At 41.1% G+C, this 15,348-nt stretch overlaps 1 protein-coding gene across 1 annotated transcript in view; it reads right to left on the bottom strand.

The window, feature by feature from the left end:
* STK32A (serine/threonine kinase 32A) overlaps positions 1–15,030 on the bottom strand; it is a 99,927-nt gene extending 84,897 nt beyond the window's left edge. The window contains exons 1-2 of the mRNA XM_004586533.2: positions 14,954–15,030; positions 10,476–10,623 (exon numbers count right to left, since the gene is read on the bottom strand). Coding sequence (XP_004586590.1) covers positions 10,476–10,527 — 52 coding nt within the window. The 5' untranslated portion in view covers positions 10,528–10,623; positions 14,954–15,030. The remainder of the gene's footprint in view (positions 1–10,475; positions 10,624–14,953) is intronic.
* Positions 15,031–15,348: the final 318 nt, after the last annotated feature.

Consider the following 15,348-nt stretch of genomic DNA (forward strand, 5'->3'; position numbering starts at 1 on the left):
GCGACTGTCACTGGATGAATAAATACAGAAACTGTGGCACATATATTCCATAGAATGCTATGAAACCATAGAAAGGATGCGGTCCTGTGATTAGTGACAACAAGGATAGAACTGGAAGTCACAGTGTTAAGTGAAATAATCCAAACTCAGAAGCACAGGATCACACGATCTCAGTCATATGTAAAATCCAAAAATTCAATCTCATGGAGGTTAAGAATACAATGGCCATTAACAGAGGCTACAGATTATAAAGAAAACAGTGGATTGGAGAAAGACTGGTCAAAAGCTGCTGGGATACAATTAGGTAGGAGAAAGTAGCTTTCTTATACTGTACAAAAGGGCGACTATAGATGATAATGTATTCTAAATAAGTAAAAGCTAGATTTAAGAAAGGTTTTGGATGTCTTCACTACAAAGAACTTACGTTTAAAGAGTTATATACATCTACCCTGCTCTGAACAATGTATGATGTGTTCATGTATCAAAACAAGACATAGTATCCCATAAATACATACACATTATGTGCGTGTGTGTATATATATATATATTATGTGTGTATATATATATATATATATATGTATACACACACACACACACACACACATCTATGTATATATGAAAATTTAAGACAAATAAAACCCAGGCATTTATATTTCTATGTCAAATATTTTCACTATTACCGGAACACTCAGTGCCAACCTCCTACATGATACAACCATGTACGTGTGCCACAGTCATTAGACACATCCAAGAGAGAACTCTTGCTCAAGCCTCAACACATCCCGAGCCCCTGAGTACTCATTCCCTCTCAGAAAGATGCCTTTGGTGGCAACCTGACAACTGAAGCAAAAACCCAAGGTTTTCCTCTACTTGAGTCCATTCCCTCTCAACTCACATCCAAGCCATCAGTAGCACCTGCTTTATACTGAGAGTAAATGCCAAATAAACTCTCAGCTTTCCATTTCCACTGTGGCTCTGTGAATATGATAGTGTTAATTAAAATAATTTTTAATTTTTCCAGTATAAATATTTATTTTTTCTAGTATAGATAGCTAAACAAACTCTACATAGTGTTTATTTTAAATTATAATAAAATTAGGATTTCATGGATTAGAAAGAAGGAAGGAAAAAGGAAATTAACATTGGAAGGCTTTTATTTTTATACACCAAGTAAAGGAATTGAAAACTATGGTGATTTTAATAATGATAATAGCAGATAACAGTTACTGATCAATTACTATATGCCAGACACTAAGACCTGCACACAGATTATAATCTCTCTTTATTCCAACAGAAACTAAAAGAGGTTAGCCCCACTTTACATATGAGAAGATGGGATTACAGAAGAAAGTCACACAGTTCTAGCTTTAAAAAGTTATTTGCACAATTCCTAACTACAACACACACACACACAAGAGACATTGTCTTAGAACTAAAAAATTTAAGACTTTGTGGGAAATTTACTAATTATCCTGGTTTTCTCTACTACCACTAAGAAAAACATCCTTTGTTGGCATTCACCTACAAAGAGTGCCTGGGAACCATTTCTGGGATTTTATCACTTTTGATCCACTAAGGACAAAGTATTTAGCTGCCTCACTAGTGGCTTGTCATCCTAAATAGCTGACGTTAGTGGTTGCCGCTAGCACATGGGGAGCTTGGCGAGCCCTTTAAGAGGATAGCTGGAACTGCTCCAGAGCCATGGCCTCTGAGGGCAGCTGATGGCAGCTGTCCACACTGTCAGCACTTGCCCCGGGAGCAATGGCCACCAGCATTTACGGACATCCATCCACGGTGCCAAGACTAAGCAACAGACAACAACTGGCATTCTTTTCTTGTTGCCCAGACCCCCGTTCCTGAAGTTGCTCAGAAAGTCAGAAACACACCAACAATTTCTTTGGAATAAATTATAAAGTAGAAGAGTGGAGAGGGAATCAACAGCCAGCAATAGTTGCTGGGCACCCTTCAGTTGAGTAAATGCCCTTCACAGGAAGCAAATTCTGATTAGTCACACTGTAAATGATTGTTTATGGTAATCATTTAACTGAATCCAGGTTATATGCCACCGAGTCATATTACAACAATTATATACTTTACCCTTCGAAACATGAATTCCATTGGCTAATAATCAAAAGAAAGTAAAGAATGAGAGTATTAAGCAATTAGAGAGAAAAAATGCTAGTCTCTTTGCCAAGGATTTCTGGTTTCAGGCTAGAGAAGTATTAATGGGTATTAGAAGGGCTCCCAGCACGTGCAGATAAATGTTTGCAAGGCACTTCAAAGCAAAATTCAACATGATATGGCTCCTGGACCACATCTAACCCACCATCTATCTGTTGTAGTTTATGAACCAAGAATTTGTTTTTTCATTTTTAAGTGATTGGAAAATAGTTATATGATTACTATAGGATAAGTGAAAAGTTTCTGAAATTTAATTTTTAATTCTTTTTTTTAAGATTTATTTATTTTGATTGGAAAGTCAGATATACAGAGAGGAGGAGAGACAGAGAGGAAGGTCTTCCATCCATTTATTCATTCCCTAAGTAGCCACAAAGGCTGGAACCACACCAATCTGAAGCCGGGAGCCCAGAGCCTCTTCCAGGTCTCCCTCTCGGGCGCAGGGAACCAAGGCTGTCCTCCACTGTTTTTCCAGGCCACAAACAGGGAGCTGGATGGGAAGTGGGGCTTTTGCGATTAGAACTGGCATCCGTATGGGATAGCAGTGTGTGCAAGGCAAGGACTTCAGTCTCTAGGCTACTGCTCTGGGCCCTGAAATTTAATTCTCAATGCCCATAAATAAAATTGCATTGGAGCACAACCATAGTCCTCTATTTCTGTGCTGGTTATGGCAGAGTAGAAATATCATGATTCATACTGTTCATATTGCCCAAAAAGTAATGAGACCCTATTATCTGGCTCATCACAGAAAAAAAGCTTGTGAATGTCCTAGTTTTTAAAAATATTTATTTATTTGAAAGATGAGTTAAAGAGGTAGGGACAAATAGAAAGAGGTAGGGAGAGAGACAGACAGAGACTGAAGGAGAGATCTCCCAACTGCTGGTTCAGTTCTCAAATGGATGTAAAGACTGGAGCTCGGCCAGTCTGAAGCTGAGGACCAAGAGCTCCATACCCGTCTTTCCCATGGGTACAGGGCCACTAGGACTTGAGCCATCCTCTGCTGCGTCCCCATACCATTACCAGGGAGCTGGATTGCAAGTAGGGCAGCTGCGGCTTGAACCAGCGCCCTTGTGAAATGTCAGTGCTGCAGACAACAGGTTTACTTGCTGTGCCACAGCACCAGCTCCTGTGAATATCTATTTTTTAAAAATTCTCACAAAATTGGGGTTGACGGTGGCACGGTGTGTTAACATGCCTTCTGTATTGCTGGCATCCCATTCGGGAACTTATTTGAGTCCCAGCTGCTCCACTTCGATCCAGCTCTCTGCTAATATGTCCAGGGAAGCAGAGGAGATGGCCCAAGTCTTTGTACCCCTGCACCATTTAGGAGATCTGGATGATGCTCCTGGCTCCTGGCTCCAGGATCCTGGCTTCAGCCTAGTCCAGAATTGGCCATTGAGGCCATTTGGGGATTGAAGCAACAGATGGAAGATTTCTCTCTCTCTCTTTCTTTCTCTCTCTCTCTCTGTGCCTCTCCATCTCTGTAACTTCCTTTCAAGTAACTAAATAAGTATATATGTTTAAAAATCAGACAAACAACCCAAGACACCAACTACTACAAACCTCCAGAAGGGACAGAAGAAATAGCTGCGGAACAGGAAGCAAAGCCTGTGCAAAGCTGCCGATTTCAAATGCAGAATCATCAGCTTCTCAGTCCTCTCGCATGCATGTCCTATCCTTGCAAGAACATTACTCTATCATTGGCCTTTCAGTGTCTGTGTTTGCAAATATAGCTGTCATGAATCATCATAAAAGTTGAAATCTCTATTTAATTCACAGGGCCTGAATTCATGAACTGAGGCCATTAGAATGAAGTTTACATCCATTAGGATATACAGTTGGCTCCCTGAAGGCCACCGCATCCATTCTCATTGACGACAGGTAGGTTGCAGTGATAATTTAACTGTATGAATATTGAAACTGATTACAGGTTTAGCTTTTCAGCACTGGAAGTATCAGGCTTTGGATACAACAAAATAATGCAGCTTAAGTATTATATAATAATTAATAACTGCTTTATTAGTTTCTAATTTATTCATGATCCTCCTTGACTTAAAATGATTCTCTTTAAAAAAAAAAACAATAATAAAGGATGCAGTAAACTTTCACCAAATCTAACTCTTCCTTAACTAGAAACATCCAGCCTCCCAGAATTAAATTCATCTATGTGGTGTCTTACTCATTATCTTGAGTAAACATGTATTGTGCTATATAATAACTTTTTAGGGAACTTCATAGAAAATAATAAACCACTATCATGTAATAAAGTTACATTATTATAGATTACACATGAATCACATTGCAAGTGTTTCCAACATAAAAGTATGTTGTCATTAAACAGGGAAAATATGTAAGAAAAAGAAGCATCTGGGACCAGGGCTGTGGTGTAGTGAGTAAAGCCTCCACTTGTGGTGTCAGCATCTCTTATGGGTGCTGGTTTGATTCCCGGCTGCTCCACATCTGATCCACTTCCCTGCTAATGTAACTGAGAAAGCAGTAGAGGATGGCCCAAGTCCATCAGCCCTGCACTCGTGTGGGACACCTGGGGGAAGCTCCAGGCTCCCAGCCTCAGGTGGACGCAGCTCTGGCAGCTATAGCCGGAAGTGAACCAGCAGTCGGAAGATCTCTTTCTCTCTCTGTGTATCTCCCCTCCTTTCTTTCTCTGGACTCTGCCTTTCAGATAGATAATTAAAAAGACATTTCAAATAGAAAAATAATGGAAAAAAATCATATCTTCCATTTTCCAAGTTGAGATCCACAGAATTATGTACAAAAAGGTGTACAATTTTTTTTAACAAGAATTCTTTCCTTTTGCAATAAGCATCAAAAATGAGTCAGAGCTCAATGTTATAGATCATGTCAGAGGCTTAAACATGCTAACGAGCACGGAGCATCTCTCAAGACAACATATAACTTTTCTAGATTTGTTTGAATAGCTCTCCTAAACATATGTTAGAACCACTAGCTCAGTCTTGGCGGGCTGTTATTTTGGCTTTAACTCGGCTTACCCCTGAATGTTTCACTTGTTTTACCAGAGAAATGAAGCCCTTATGACGTAAAACATTGGCCACAGTAATTGGACTTCAGGTTGTTTATGCTGCCACCTAAATAATGCTGGACTGTCCAGGAAGACCTACAGTCCTGACAAGCCAATTGCAATCAGAGAATTATTTCTTTAATGTTTTAAATCATTCAACCGAAAAAATAATATAAGACCATGTAAGTCTGATAGGAAAAAGTCAGAAATTCATTTGCCTATGGATTAGGTACAGATATTCAAAGCCTGGACATTAAAATAAAAACAGTGTGTGTATTCTCAAAGTCTGGAATCACTTTGGTAACCTCCCATTTCTTTTGGATTGAAAATCTGTCGCCAATTTCCCTGGTGCTTCATTCCGAAGGACCCCATGCCTTCTGTCACCAAAGATGTTCAAAGCTAGAAACAGCTTTCCAATAAAACAGAACTTCAGATTTTCACCAACTTCAAAGAAATATGCAGTAATGGAGCTCTTTCTACAAACTTGGGGCATTGATGAACTCTGTAGAGCAGCTTTTTAACCTGAGCCAACTTGCCCTTGGTGCAATAATCTCAAAGAAGGCTATATGCTGACTTCCTGGAGTGAACCGTACCATCCTTTGCATTTGCATGGAGACTTCTGTTTACTCATAATGATTGAAGGCTCTCTCCTGTGGCCTAGATCCCGAAGTTGTACAGCAGTCTACTGGTTATCAAAGGTTGCTTTGTTTTGTTTTGTTTTCCCAAAAATAACCCTGGGATCCCAATTGTTGGACTTTTAAAATATTGATTTCTTAAAATGTAAAAAAAAAAAAAAGAAAAGAAAACAGCATTACTTTTTGATGGATTAAATCAGTAGTAAGGGGCCAGCGCAGTAGCCTAGTGGCTAAAGTCCTTTGCCTTGCATGCTCTGGGATCCCATATGTGCACCTGTTCATGTCCCGGCAGCCCGGCTTCCCATCCAGCTCCCTGCTTGTAGCCTGGGAAAGCAGTCAAGGATGGCCCAAAGCCTTGGGACCCTGCACCCATGTCAGAGACCCAGAAAAACCTCCAGGCTCCTGGCTCAGCTCATAATCAACTTTGTTTCTTTCAGAAACTGAAGTACAGCTGTGCACCACATGATGACGTTTCAAACATCAGACTGTCCATCCAACAGACTGCACGTAGAGGGTGGTCCCATAAGACTGCGTCATCCAGTGCTGTTGTAAGTGTGCTTTTTGATAGTTACCCAGTGATGAAATTGCCTAATTAGTTAAACTAACTCTCGTGTCTGAGAAAGGCTGACTGGCCTATGTCTGCTTTCTTGATTCCATAGAGACACAGGTCGTCAGTATGTGGTACAGTTGATATTTGAACCTGTGCATGACTTTCCAATACGGAGGCTCATGTTCTTAGCCCATCATCCTCCCGTCACTGAAACACATAATGTAATTAGACAGGACACAGTCTATAGCACCTCAGAAAGTCAGACAAAAAGTTACCATGTGATTCAGAAATTCCAGATCCTGCTATGTATCCGAAGAATTGAAAAGCAGAATTTGAACAGTAATGTGTAAAGTGATGTTTTTATCAGCATTTTTGCAGAATAATAAAAAAATAGAAATAATCAAATATCCACGATTAAGGAAAGAATAAAGAATTTGTGGGACAGACATACAATGAATTTTTATGCAGTGTTTATAAATGGGTGGAATTAAGACACATGCTACACAACATGGGTGCAACTTCGGGACATCACGCTAAATGACATATGCTGGACAGAAAAGGGTAAGTTTTACATGATTTCACTTCCACTTTTGTAAATTACTTAGAATAGTCAAATTCCTAAAAGAGAAGTCAAATCATATATTGGTTATTAGGAAATGATAGCAGTAGGAAATTAGAAAATTGTGATTTATTGGGTTTGAGGTTTCAGTTTGGGAAGATGAAAAAGTTGAAGTTATGGAGATGCATGTTGGTGATAGGTTCTCATCATTATGGGTGATGGGCCTGGTAATGTGAATGTACTTAATAACACTGAACTATACACGCAAAGGTCAATGGCAGAACACAGTACATCCTGCTATATATATTCTAAAGCAATAAAGAAACAATTAGAATTTAGATATACACTAAAACAGCCAAAATCACAAAATAAAATGAAATCACATCACTTCAGATGCAATTTGCAAAAGATCATTTGGTGATCAAATAAGCAAATTTTATTCTATTCACCAACACAATTCTACTTATAATTTATTTGATTAAGTAAAGATCAAAATAACTAACAGTTTGACCATTCAAAATCAGTTGTCAGATGGCACATCATGCAATACAAGTATCAGGACAAATTCTAGAAAAAGTAGCTTATCTAAGAGGATAGTCAGTAATGCCTTATCTTCATCTTTAATTACTTTCAAAATTAAAAAAAGTTTATGAGAAAAAATCTCTAATATTTTTGCAAAAGTTAAAGTTCTTCTCCAAGTTGCATATTCCAAATATTAAACAATTTGAAGAAAATATTAAATGCTTTTTTTATTACATGTTGGGATCCTTTTCAGCAATATTTTTAAAATAATTAAATTGGCTCATTTTTGTGCCCTACATTTTGTCCCAGTTTATTTATACAAAAATATGAACATCAAAAATTATACAGGAACTATTGCTTTTTGATTAGTCAGTACTTTTTGTTGTGTTTTTCTTCATCAGAAGATTTACAGCAATTAAATAGAATTTTATTTTGTGCTTAATCCAGAACTAGGCAAGGAGCCACCTAAATTCTACAGTGCAGCTGAAGGTTTTTTTTTTAATGAACTTTCCACGTAGTTTTCCTTCCCCAAATCAATATCCTCATAAAAATAAGCTAATATTTGTTATTGTTAGAGAACATTATAATATTTGGAACTATTTATTCTTCATTTTGTCATAATTTAGACTTGAATTTCCTATTTGGCACTCTTCATATGTCACTGCATTGATTGTTTCTCATCTTTCGGGTCTCAACTCCAAAGTTTTCTCATTGAAAAGAGAAAGCCAACCTTACTCCATCAAAATAGCCTTCCCACATTGACACAATCTCATTTCCTTGGTGACACTGGAAGTGTATTTACTGTCTTGCATTTTGCTCCATTTGCTCAAGGGATTGATTCACAAGGACAGAACAGGGACCATCGTTTTTCCTCTGTTCCTTAGGTGCAGCAGAGAGAGAGACTCATAGTCAGAGGACTTGCCCTTGGACTTCTAACTCCATGTAGGAGTGAATTCAGAGTCCAGCTTGTCTGGAAAGCATGGGCATGTCCATGCTCAACTCTTCCCAAGGGTTGTCTCAATGTACTGGGGCTCTGGACAACAAAAATGTAATGGCTTTCAGGCTGTTAGGGAAGAGTTGCCTAGTCCTGAAGACTAAGTCTTCAACCTAGCTTTCCAGAGTCCCTTGTGGGAGATTAGGAAGTGGTTGGTGCTTGATTTCCTCTTATCCAAACCCTTGGGTATGTAGGTTTCTTGGGCACCTATGAGATGAAGAACTGGTTGAATCAGAAATGGTTTAAGCCTATCTAATGCCACCCTAGTAACTTGAAATGACACACATCTGTAGCAGGTTGCACCCTCGAAGCACCTACATGCCTCTCCTTTCTAGTTTGTCCTCCAAAGGCCAGCCTCCCGTACAGACATTAGCTCTGAATCCAGACGGTGAAAACCAAGCCCACTTGTCTTTCCTCTTTAGAGAAGGAAAAATCAAGTCACACCACTGATTTCCAGATCCTTGCTCCTATGGCTGTATGCAACAAAGCAAGGTAACAAAACAGCAACAGAACACAAAGTTTTCTTGAAATACTTCCCCAGCAAGATAATTTCAAGTTTCCTATATATACATTAAATACAAAGTAAGAGTTTGAAACAAAACATCCTGATCAATCATGTAACTTACTCTTGAAAGTATCTCTGTGCAAAGACTGAAAACTAAGATTGTGTCCTCCAACAACAGCAAACACAGTTACCCCCAACATATTGCTAATTTCCCTCTTTGATTGCAATAGAGTGCCTTGTGTTTAGAAAAATCATTGCCACACAAGATAAGAAAATTTCCCTGAGCCATTGGTAACTAGGTAAGTACACGTGAATCAAAATGATAAGTCAGGTTAAATCCTTAAAAGAAATGGGCACAGCCTGCTGTATTTCTTCTCCCTTCTCATTGGCTGGCATGTGGATGAGCCAGCAAGCCATGCTCAGAAGGAACGGCAAGGATCGCACTCTAGAAAAAGCAAGCTAGTGGGAACCAGGATGCCCAGCGCTTCAGAAGCACATCCCACCTGACTTCTTATGCTTAGGTTATGCCATTGGAAAGAAAATACATCACCTTGCTTAAACCACAGTCATTTCATTTGTGTTTCAGTAATCAAACTCACATTCTAAGACAATCAACTCTCCTTGATGATTTAGAAGCTGTTTTACAATTTTTCAAAGTAGTTGTAGATTTCAAAATGTTTAGACTGAGCAGCAAGAGTCCTTTAGAGTTGATCTTTCTTCTCGTCCTATTGGGGAGGGGACTGATGATAGGCGAGTGAATGATTTCTCGAATATCACAGGTGGCTGGTAATGGGAGTGTGGTTAGAGCTCCTGTGTTTCAGTCCATTCTTTTTCTTTGCAGTCCAATTAGCAGAAATCTCTGGAAGTTCCTCTGGGGAGTCCCTCCCAGAGGCCAGGGCAATTTGCTCTCTGGGACTTAAGGCCTTCTTGTCCCCAGACAACTGTAAAGGGCTGCCAGCCTTTGTATACCAACAAGGCAGCTTACAGCAAGCAAGCATGACCCAGCAGGCTCAGGCCCAGCTCCAGCATGCCTCATGCGTGAATGGGGACCCATCTTGCTGAACCTGGCCTTGAAACACTTTCTTTTCTCTAATGAAACAGATCCCTTTTCAATGACCTTATCATTTGCCTAGGAAACAGCAGCATAGCAACTGGAAGTTCAGAAAGGCACCTAGGCTGCCTAACTCCATTCTCAAACCTTATGCTTACTGGTTATCATTTACATACAATCTGGCAGTGTATGGAATTTTATGTAACAACTAGCAATGGGAATAGCTTCAACTGTCAAGGCAACGATATTTAGAACAAAAGAATCATTTAATTTTCTACCATGTTCCCAAGATTAAGAACACTGCCAGGGGTCCTACAGAAACTAAAAGGTTTGCTTGAGGTGTCAGATCAGATGGATCAGGCTTACAGCTTCCTTAGAAACTAGGATGTTACATTTGAATTGCACAAAATTCCATTTTGACATACCCTATCCTACATGTCTTACCGTCTTCATTTTCATCAAACACTGGTGCTTTGCTTGAAGTATTGGCTCCCATGGTCGAATGTGCTCAGGCCTAGATCTTCCAGTTACATTATCTCGGCAGAAACACTCATCTTCACTTGGAACAGTTTGTGAAGCCTCTCCTGTTTGCCTATGAAAGAAGAAGAAATGATTTTCTTACATGTCTAGATGTCCTAAGCACAGAACGTGATCGAAACACTAACCCATTCTTTTCAAGATCAAAGGTTTTCATTGCTATGATAAAGAATGATTTCAGAGGCAATAAAGCATCAGGAGGTATGGCTATTGTGTGCAGTGTTCCAGCTTCCCGCTGGGATAACTGCATCCCACACTGGAGTGCTAAGATTAGGATCACGTCTATGTGGATTGCCCAGGATGGAGTTCCAGGCTCCTGGTTGCAGTCTGCTCAGGCTCTGGCTGTTGCTGGCATTCTGGGAGTAACTCAGTCAATGAGAGGTTCTCTCTCCCACCACTGCCCTCCGTCTTTCCATCCTTTCTTACTCCATCACTCTGCCTTTCAAATAGAGTAAATAAAAAATTACAAAAAAAATAACACATTATATGGCTTGTCAGACTTCTATTTATCACAGATTTGTACTTACAAAGCCACAGTAAAACATAATATTTTGGGGCTCAGTGTGGTAGACTAACGGCTAAAGTGCTCATTTTGCATGCACTGGGATCCCATCTGGATGCTGGTTCTAATCCCGGCAGCCCCACTTCCCATCCAGCTTCCTGCTTATAGCCTAGGAAAGCAGTAAAGGAAAGCCCAAAGCTTTGGGACCCTGTATCCACAGGGGAGACCCAGAAGAAGTTCCAGGCTGCTGGCTACTCACTGGTGTGGCTCCAGCCATTGCGGCCACTTGGACAGTGAAGCAATGGATGGAAAAATCCTTCTCTCTCTCTTCCTCTCTGTATATCTGATTTTCCAATTATATGTATTTTTTCCAAGTATGAAAAGCTTAAAATGAGGTCAGTACTTCAAAACTGTAAAACAAAATCTTATTTATTTTCAAATCTATATCCTTGAGAATATATGCTGATTTTAAACTTAGTTTTTGGATGACTAAGAAGAGTTTTAATATCTTTTAGTTATAAAAATGTACGTGCTATGTCACTACTGCTATCAATTGAAGAAAGTTTTAGGTTGAGTTTTCCACACCACAAAGTGGCTCAATTTCTCTAAACTCATTTCCCTTTTTTCCTGTTTTTTTTTTTTTTTTTAATGTAGTAGTAAAGAATTTAGCTTTTCCTGAAATTGATAAGAAGCAGCATTCTGGGCTCCAAATTAAAACTGACACTGATAATGTCAGTTTTAACTTGCCCTTAAGCAAGTTACTTAAACTTGGGCATTTGGAATGGCAACATAGCAGTGCCTCTCTCAGGAACCAAGCGTTGTTGTTGTTGTTGTTGTTTTCCCAAACAAGTACACCAAAGCAGGCACATGACGTCACTGTGTGATGAGGAGAGTGATGACAGGAGTGTAAGCTAGACGAGGAAGTGGCTCTCAGGTCAAGAGGTTGGCACCATGTAGAAACATGGAACCTGGGCATCAGATCCTCAGGTTTGCCGAAAACAAAACAAAACACAAAAAACAAGCAAACAGAACCATAATGGTCTAGATGTCATACATCATGGTATTCTGACGTTTGGCTCTAAGGCTTGAGGAAAGTTCATGATTCAGACACCTAATTGAATCCTCACATATGTATGTAACACAATTAGCATAATGTCTGACACCTATATGCAAAGAATGAATGTAACAGCCTATACTTTTGATTCTTTATTAAAATGTCCTTATCTTGTATTATTTTCTAATAGTTGATAGTTACAGATGAGTTATTGAAAATGAACTTGGGAAGTCCCTAAGCAAGTGCAGAGAAGTTTATTTTTCCTGTTAGGAAAAAAACTAAGTGAAACCTTCAGTTGGAAGGCAGATGCATTAAGAAAATGCTACTTCTCATACTAAAAGCTAACTGTTGGCAAAGTGCCTTGTGGACTTTGACAAGGCTCATTAAATGGAGAGTAAAAAGTCAGCAATTAGGAAGCAGCAATTAAATGAGAGGTAAGGGGCAGGAGCAGGTGGTAACAGGTGGCTAAAGGAAGCTCAGTGGGATTATTGAGACCCAAGAAGATGGAAAGATCTCTACCCTCTTTCAAAATAATCAAAATAATCAGAATGGCTTCTAAGTCCTGTTGAAAGGGAATTAAGAAGTCAACGGGATGTGCATTGTGTTTTATTGTTGGTTAGAGGAAAGTAAGTGGAGAGTACTTTGTGTGTTATCAACGCATTAGAATCCAGAACAAGGAAGGAATCAATATCACCAGCAGTGATAACCCTAGGGAGAGGATGGGGCAGTTGCAAATGCTAACACTGCAGCTGCAGCCTCCTGTTCTATGCTTAAAATCTGAATACATGTAGTCCTGCCATTCTTCTATTTCTCTTCACACCTCTGGCTTTTCTCAAGTAGCCCATGTTTCTGCACCATGAGACATATTAAGCATGACCTTGCAACTTGTCATATCAAATAAAAAGGCAGGAATATTATCACTGTTCAGGTTTCAGAGTTCCAGCCTCATGCACAGTTTTATTCACTGCAGAGCTGGTCATTTTTAGGAAGAAGAAAATAATGCCCACAGGGAAACCGCTATTGTGTATGTTTGAGGGGGGCAGGCAGAGGGATCCATTACACGGTGGTTTTTCCACTGCCCTTAACATTCAACCCAGTTTGGAATTCTTTCTCCTATCCTCTCTCCATGAGAATAACCAACTTAAAAATCCCTCCCTTGCACCCTGAAAGAAATCACTTAGGGAAACAGTGGATATATCCTTTCCCTTCTGCTGAAGAGACCCCCGCCCCCGGGAAGTGTGGGGCTCTCCTGTGAAGGAGCCCACTGCCTATCTGACATGCACTAAGTCCACAGAACCAAATTCACAGCATGTTGAAATGCCAGGAGGACAGTAAACACCCATGGAAATGGAAAGCCTGAGCACCAAGGTTCTGCCTCACATAGCCACTTATTGAAACACTAGTTAGAGAACTAGTTCCCTGATGTCAACATTTCATCTTTGGTCATTACCCTGAAAGTGGTCAACAGGCACGTTTAGTTTCCCCGGGTGAAGAGTTGCCAACTCCCAGAGTACAGTATACAGGGAATAATGGAACTACCAGAAGATGCAATTTCCAGTCGAACCATTCAAATGCTATTGTCCAGCATGTGCATAGACATGACCTGCTATTTTGCATTGGCAATCAGAGCTTATTGAATTGCAAACTCAGAACATGGGAAAGAAAGAAAACAAGGGCTGGGGCTGAAGTGTAACAGGTTAAGCTGCCGCTTCCCGTGTCAGTATCTCAGATGGGCATTGGTTGAGTTCTGGCTGCTCCACCTCCGATCCAACTCCTTGCTAATGTACCTGGGAAAGCAGCAGAGGTTGGCCCAAGTATTTAGAACCCCACACCCATTTGAAAACTCAGATGAGGCTGCTGGCTCTTGGCTTCAGCTTGACCAAGCCCCTGGCTATTGTTGCCTTCTGGGGGAGCAAACCAGTGGATGGAAGATTTTCTCTCTCTCTCTCTCTCTCTCTCTTTCTTTCTCATTCTCTTTCCCTCCCTTTCTCTCTCTCTCTTGCTCTCTCCCTCTCCCTTTCTCCCTCTTTCTCTCTGTAATCCCAGATTTCAAATAAGTAATTTTTTAAAAAGAGCGTGACAAATACACTAAATGGGTAACACTTTGTATTCTGTCAGCTTTGCCTCGTTTCCCTGTTACAAATCCTGCCAAAAGCACTCTGCCTTTGACACTTCCCCAGGATAGTTGAATCATGAATCTGCTGTCCATTTCCAGGTTACAATTTTACACACTCAGCAAGCATTTTGAAGTCACCCCTAAGTGGCTTCACAGAGCTGGTCTGTTCTGCATCTTGCTGCCTTCACTTCTTGTGCGATGGGGCAGAGGCACGCTGATCTCCTCAGCGTTGCTTTCTGCTTTTTAGTGCTTCCTAGCAATCCGTTGTATGACTACACCACCTTTTGTCTTTCTGCGCAAAAATGTGCAAACCTTTCGCCTTAGTAGGAAAATCTTGTACCAAAAGCAGTCTTCGTTTGTGTCCCAGCTGGATGAGAGAAACGAAGAGAGGCACGTCCATTCACTTCTCTCCACCCAGAAAATATTTACTGAAGTCTGTCTGTGTCCCAGCCAAGCCAGTGGGGGGATGCGGGACAGCTAGGATCGGTTCTAACCAGCCTCTGGTGGTATGAGTTAGCTTGACCCACTGCCTTTGTTTCCTGGCTTCCCAACAGTGCCTTTCCGATGCATTTTTATTAAAAAAAAAAAAAAGTCTAAACCACCACTCACCCAGCAGAGCTCTTCTTCCGTTCTCTGACGAAGCTCAGATAGATGCTTCCATCCGGGAAGCAGGGGCTAACAACTGCAAGAACACAGCAAGGAAAGGCTCCTACCTGCCTGGGCGAGGCGGCGGCGGCGGCAAGCGCGGACTGGGCTGGGCTGGGCTGGGCTGGGGCAGCAGGGCACCTGCAGCTGCCAAGGGGCCCGAGCTCCGCCCTAGAATGCAGCTCTCCCAGGAGGGGTGGCTACTGGGTCCGGAAAGAAGGCTGGGCAGCAATTTGCCAGCGGGTGTCCCCGGTTCACGCCCTCCCCGGAAAGGACTGGGCAGACTCTTGGGCCACGGCCAGTCTCCTGTGGTCCATGCGTCGCCGCCACTGCCGGCGGGGAGAGCTACAGGGGCAGTTCCGAGCCCCAGCAGGCGCGGACCCTGCGGTGTCTTGGCTGAGTCTGAAGCCTCTGGGCGCGTGGTGCGCCCCGACTTCCCGGACTGGGGCGGGATTCCCCTGAA

Source organism: Ochotona princeps, chromosome 19, assembly GCF_030435755.1.
Source record: "Ochotona princeps isolate mOchPri1 chromosome 19, mOchPri1.hap1, whole genome shotgun sequence".
NCBI lineage: Eukaryota > Metazoa > Chordata > Mammalia > Lagomorpha > Ochotonidae > Ochotona > Ochotona princeps.